Source organism: Arachis hypogaea, chromosome 13 (assembly GCF_003086295.3).
Source record: "Arachis hypogaea cultivar Tifrunner chromosome 13, arahy.Tifrunner.gnm2.J5K5, whole genome shotgun sequence".
Classification (NCBI taxonomy): domain Eukaryota; kingdom Viridiplantae; phylum Streptophyta; class Magnoliopsida; order Fabales; family Fabaceae; genus Arachis; species Arachis hypogaea.
In genome coordinates this window covers 33667022-33673812 of record NC_092048.1, presented here as the reverse complement: position 1 = coordinate 33673812, position 6791 = coordinate 33667022, and the positions used below count along the sequence as shown (strand labels likewise).

Sequence of the window (6791 nt, the reverse complement as noted above, 5' to 3'; positions counted from 1 at the left end):
GTTGTCCAACCTATTAGGGCATTATATGTTGAAGTGACGCCAACCACGATGTAGTCGATGCTTAACATCTTTGACCTCGTGCCCTTTCCAAAAGTAGTGTATAGAGAGATATATCCAAGAGGTCAGATCAGCATGTCCCCCAATCCGAAGAGGTTATCTGGGTATACCTTTAGATCTTTTTCTTCCAGCCCGAGCTTATCAAAAGTGGGTTCAAACAATATATCTGCCAAGCTACCTTAATCCACTAGTGTTCTATGGAGGTTTGCATTAGCAAGGATCATTATTATCACCGCGGGGTCATCATGGCCAGGCGTTATCCCTTGAGTGTCTTTTTTAGTGAACGAGATGGTTGGCAAGTCGGGAGATCTGCTATCTTCCCCGACTTAGTACACCTCTTTAAGATGCTTTTTCCATGATGATTTCGATATTCCTCCTCCAACAAATCCTCTATTAATCATTTGTATGTGGTGCTCAAGAGTTTGAGGTGGACGTTCTTGTTGTCCTCCTTCTTCATCTCTTTTCCTTTTCCTTTGATCGTCTGACCTATCTGCAAGGTATCTATCTAGTCGATCTTCTCTAGCTAACTTTTCAACGACATTCTTTAAATCATAGCAATCGTTAGTAGAATACCCATAGAGTTTATGATACTCGTAATATTCTGTCTAACTTTTTGTCATTTTATGTTTGATCAGACGAGGAGGAGGAAGCTTCTCGGTATGACATATCTCTCTGTAAATATCTACAAGGGAGACCCAGAGAGGAGTATAGTTATGATACCTACGAGGTTTCTCTGAGTTGTACTCTTCTTTCGCCTTAGCTTTTTTTCTTTTTTCCGAGGTAGATAGGGCAGGTTGGGTCTCAGGAACAGCTCTCTTAGTCGGGAATTCTCCTCCATATTGATATACTTCTCTATCCGCTCTTGCACTTCGTACAAGAAAGCCGGGTCTTGCTTGGATAAGGATTGATAGAAGACCCTTCTTTGAAGTCATTTACTAATCCCATTATGACTGCTTTAGTGGGTAGGTTTTGTATCTCCAAGCATGCCTTATTAAATATTTCCATATAATCTCTGAGTGTCTCTCCGACCTCCTGTTTAACTCTTAGCAAGCTTGGGGCATGCTTTACCTTATCCTTCTGAATTGAGAATCTTGTGAGAAACTTTCTTGCCAGGTCGTCAAAGTAAGTTACCAAGCTGAGCAATAAGTTATCGAACCACTTCATCGCAGCTTTGGTAAGAGTCATCAGGAATGCTTTACAACGAGTGGCGTCGGAGGCATCGGCCAGGTACATCTGACTTTTGAAGTTGCTGAGATGATGTTTTGGGTCGATCGTTCTCTCGTAGAGATCCATATCGGGGGTTTTGAAATTCCTTGGGACTTTGGCCTGCATGATCTCTTCTACGAATAGGTCTTCTCCTCCTAGAGGGCTTTTTCTTCCCGATCTGCTCGATTACTCCTTCTTCGGAGGTCAACTTCCAATCTTAGGAGCTTTTCTTCTAGCTCATTTCATCGTCACACCTCCCTTTACAATTCTCATTCTGCTTCCCATTGTCATTCAACTTCTTGTTTGAGCTACTCTAGTTGTCCACGATGCCCATGGACTAAGCCTAGTATCTCTGTCAGATAAGGAGGTTCCTCATCCTCGAGCAGGTGGACTCTGATTGGATCTGCCTTGGTTGGGAGTTTTCTGAAGTCCTTTCTCCGTGGGAATATAAGTTCTTTCCCGAGGAGGAGGTATCGCAAGTGTGAGATCATAACGGTGGGGCTCTGGCTCTGATTTAGATGTCGTGTGACCGTCTTCGTAGTGATCGTCCGTCATTATCAAGGGTCGAATTCCAAGTCCCCAGCAACGGTACGAATGTTCCGAGGGTTACCTAAAACGTTGGTTTGGGCTTGAACGTGAGGTCCAAACTCCTTGTGAGGCAACGCTCGACTTGTTCTTGCGCCGAGGTGCCGCCATCTGAGTTCTCCACGAGGAGGTGGGGGTGGTACCTACAAAAGACTCCGATGCTTAAGTTAGTAAGAGATTCAGGCAGGATTTTATAGAATAGAACGTGAATATACCTCAGGGGTGTCAGTATATTTATAGTAGAGTTGTTTGATCACCTTTGTTGAAGTAGTTCTACCTTTATTGATGGATAACCGTTTTCTTAATTTTGAGAGTTTGTTAGGGTCTATCTTTCAGGGAAGATAGAGATAGTTGGAGAGATTCCGGGAGACAGTTACTTATTTGGATAAGTATAACTCAGTTTCTTTCATCGTGTCCGACCTCTTTAAAGAGGTCAGGTATGCAGTAGAGGCCGCCCTCTTGGGTGGGTTTTTCATCCTTATTAGGTCTGAATTTTATGTTTTGGGCTAGAGTATGAATAACTTCTAAGTTCTAACCACCGTCATTTGGTAAATTGAAAATTATGACTATTTTATTGGTAGTTTTTAAATGTCTCCAGGTCGTGATTCTACTTCAGTTTTATAACCGTCCCAATATTCTATCATGTTGATAAGCAATCTGCATTAGGAATTCCTTTGACCACTACAATTTTTTTAAACATATTTTTGGTATTGTTTTATTATTGTTTTTTACAAATTTGTTATTTTCAAAACTTTACTATGTTATGCTCTAATATTCTAAATTGATAATTGTTCATACCCTGGGTCGAGCTGTCCGACCCGGGATGTTTAACGACAAGTCGACCGACCTCTTCAGGTCAGGACTATCCGACTTCTTCTCAAAGAGCTCGGCCAAATCACCAGGAAAAGTCCAAATAGGGCCCAAACAGAGGAACACGACCCAAATCCAAAGGCAGCCCAAGCCTACAGAGATAAGGGCGGTTCCCTTGAAGATAAGATGACCTCACTCAAAGATAAGATAAGATAAGTATCTTATCTCCAGAAAAGGTCACTCCACACTATTATAAATACACTAGAGCACCCAGGTATAACTTATACTCTGATTCTACACAATACCTGCTTAATACCCTTGCTAACTTAAGTATCGAAGTCCCTTGCAGGTACCACCATCCTCCGGTGACAAAGGATTAGCAGCGTAGCCCGTCCAGCAAGTCGGACGCGATAGCTCCGGCCACCACCCACCAGCCAGATACATCAGCTCTGACCAGTACAGAAGATCTTGTCTGAGATCGACCTACAGTTTCAGGTAACCCTCGGAACATTGGCGCCATTGCCGGGGAACCTGGAAGTCATCCCCCCACCATGGCGGACAACCTAGACAACGACTACAACTCTTATTTGGAATACCGAATGCCACATAAGAACGCGGAGGTTACACTGGATGATACTTCTCAACCAAATAAAGACAAGAACTCCCCAAGCACGGGAGCCATGGAGGCACTTCAAGATCGCCTAAACAACTCGAAAAAGAGGTCAAGTATCAACGGACAGCCGAGAGAGATATTGGTGCACGAAATTGTTACATATTACTCTCTTACAATTTCGCACAACTAACCAGCAAGTGCACTGGGTCGTCCAAGTAATACCTTACGTGAGTAAGGGTCGATCCCACGGAGATTGTTGGCTTGAAGCAATCTATGGTTACCTTGTAACTCTTAGTCAGGAAAACAATAAAACAATTCACTTATCAAATCTGATTGCAAGGAATAAAAGAGCATGAAAAAAATACTTATTATGCAGTAATGGAGAATATGTTGGAGTTTTGGAGATGCTTTGTCTTCTGAATTTCAGCTTTTCTCTTGTATTCCTCTTCCCTCATGCATGAAAAAGTGCAAAGTTCCTTCCATGGCAAGCTCTATGTAAGGTGTCACCATTGTCAATGGCTACTTCCCATCTCCTCAGTGAAAATGGTCCAAATGCTCTGTCACAGCACGGCTAATCATCTGGAGGTTCTCGATCATACTGGAATAGGATTTACTATCCTTTTGCGTCTGTCACTACGCCCAGCACTCGCGAGTTTGAAGCCCGTCACAGTCATCCAATCCCAGAATCCTACTCGGAATACCACAGACAAGTTTTAGACTTTCCGGATTCTCATGAATGCCGCCATCAATCTAGCTTATACCACGAAGATTTTGATTAAGGAATCTAAGAGATAATCATTCATTCTAATGTAGAACGGAGGTGGTTGTCAGACACATGTTCATGAATTAAGAAAGGTGATGAGTGTCATGGATCATCACCCTCTCCATAGTTAAGCGCAAATGAGTATCTTAGAGAGGAACATGCATGTTTGAATAGAAAACAGAAGTACTTGCATTAATTCATCGAGACGCTGCAGAGCTCCTCACCCCCAACAATGGAGTTTAGAGACTCATGCTGCCAAAAGGTACGAATTTCAGATCTAAAATTTCATGAGATACAAAATAAATCTCTAAAAGTTGTTTAAATACTAAACTAGTAACCTAGGTTTACAGAAAATGAGTAAACTATAACAGATAGTGCGGAAATCTACTTCTGGGGCCCACTTGGTGTGTGCTGGAGCTGAGACTAAAGCTTTCACGTGCCTGGGGCTGTTTTGGGCGTTCAACACCAGCTTTGGATCCTTTTCTGGCGTTGAACTCCAACTTGCAACGTGTTTCTGGCGCTAGACGCCAGAATTGGGCAGAGAACTGGCGTTGAACGCCAGTTTACGTCATCTATCCTTGAGCAAAGTATAGACTATTATATATTTATGGAAAGCCCTGGATGTCTACTTTCCAACGCAATTGGAAGCACACCATTTGGAGTTCTGTAGCTCCAGAAAATCCATTTTGAGTGCAGGGAGGTTAGAATCCAACAGCATCAGCAGTCCTTTTTCAGCCTGAATCAGATTTTTGCTCAACTCCCTCAATTTCAGCCAGAAAATACCTGAAATTACAGAAAAACACACAAATTCATAGTAAAGTCCAGAAATGTGGATTTTGCCTAGAAACTAATGAAAATAAACTAAAAACTAACTAAAACATACTAAAATCTATATGAAATTAACCCCAAAAAGCGTATAAAATATCCGCTCATCACAACACCAAACTTGAACTGTTGCTTGTCCTCAAGCAACTAGACAAATAAAATAGAAGACTAATAAGTCAAGAAGCAATAATATCTCAGAGTTTTTGAGTGAAGCTCAGATTCTAATTAGATGAGCGGGACTAGTAGCTTTTTGCTTCCGAACAGTTTTGGCATCTCACTTTATCCATTGAAGCTCAGAGTGATTGACATCTATAGGAACTTAGAATTTAGATAGTGTTATTGATTCTCCTATTTCAGTATGATGATTCTTGAACACAGCTACTTTATGAGTCTTGGCCGTGGCCCTAAGCACTTTGTTTTCCAGTATTACCACCGGATACATAAATGCCACAGACACATAATTGGGTGAACCTTTTTAGATTGTGACCCAGCTTTGCTAAAGTCCCCAATTTGAGGTGTCCAGGGTTCTTAAGCACACTCTTCTTTTTGCTTTGGACCTTGACTTTAACCGCTCAGTCTCAAGTTTTCACTTGACACCTTCACGCCACAAGCACATGGCTAGGGACAGCTTGGTTTAGCCGCTTAGGCCAGGATTTTATTCCTTTAGGCCCTCCTATCCACTGATGCTCAAAGCCTTGGGATCCTTTTTATTACCCTTGCCTTTTGGTTTTAAGGGCTATTGGCTTTTTCTGCTTGCTTTCTCTCTTTTTTTTTCTGCAAGCTTTGTTCTTTGCTGCTTTTTCTTGCTTCAAGAATCATTTTTATGATTTTTCAGATTATCAATAACATGTCTCATGTTCATCATTCTTTCAAGAGCCAATATATTTAACAGTCTTAAACAACAAATTCAAAACATATGCACTATTCAAGCATTCATTCAGAAGACAGAAAGCATTGCCACCACATATTACTAATTAGAAATTTTTGTATATATAAAAAAAAACTCGAATTTTATTGCCTCTTATTCAAAAGATCTACTATTTTATTCATGTTTGCTGATGATGAGAAAAATAGACTATAACTTAATTGGAGGTAAAATCAAAATAGACACTAATTACTACTATATGACTCCTAAGGTAGACTCTTATAACGCCAATTATCACAGAGTTAGAGCAGAAATTGGAATTTAACAACCTTTGTTCTAGTTAGTGGATGTTCCTCGGATCTGTGGGGTGCTTGGTCCTTCAAAAGATAACTTCTGGCGCTTCAATTCCCTTAAGTCACGCCCTTGCTCTTCCTGTTCTTTAATCAAATAGCAAAGAATTTGACTATGTTCCTTCTGTTCCTTTATTATTTGTTCCATAGCTTCTTGTATCTTGGTAACTGATGTTTCAAGATACTCCCAATATTCAGATTGAGGGATTTCTGGGAGAAATTCCTGTGTTTTCTTCTTGATGGGGTCATCTTGCGCTTGTTGTTTTTCCATTGATGCTTTGGTAATTGGTTTCTCAATTGAGATATACTCAGTTATTCCCATCCTTATCCCAGCGTCCTTGCAGAGCAGAGAAATCAAGCTTGGATAAGCCAACCTGGCCTCTTTAGAATTTTTGTTAGCAATTTTGTAGAATTCAGTTGAAATCAGTTGATGAACTTCCACTTCTTTTCCCATCATGATGCAATGGATCATCACTGCTCTTTTAACAGTGACTTCAGAACAGTTGCTAGTGGGCAGCAGAGAATGCCCAATGAAGTCCAGCCATCCTCTGGCGACTGGTTTGAGATCTTCTCTTTTGAGTTGATTTGGGACACCCTTCGTGCTGGTGGTCCACCTGGCTCCAGGAATACATATGTCCTCCAGAATCTTATCCAGACCCTTGTCTGTTCTCATCATTCTCCTGTTGAAAGAGTCTGGATCATCTTTCAGCTGAGGTA

At 41.2% G+C, this 6791-nt stretch overlaps 1 protein-coding gene across 1 annotated transcript; it reads right to left on the bottom strand.

Moving 5' to 3' along the window:
- Positions 1–909: 909 nt before the first annotated feature.
- LOC140177549 (uncharacterized) lies at positions 910–1350 on the bottom strand. Its single transcript, XM_072210670.1, has one exon. It carries the CDS (start codon positions 1348–1350, stop codon positions 910–912), a length of 441 nt encoding a protein of 146 aa, XP_072066771.1.
- Between the last annotated feature and the right edge of the window lie 5441 nt (positions 1351–6791).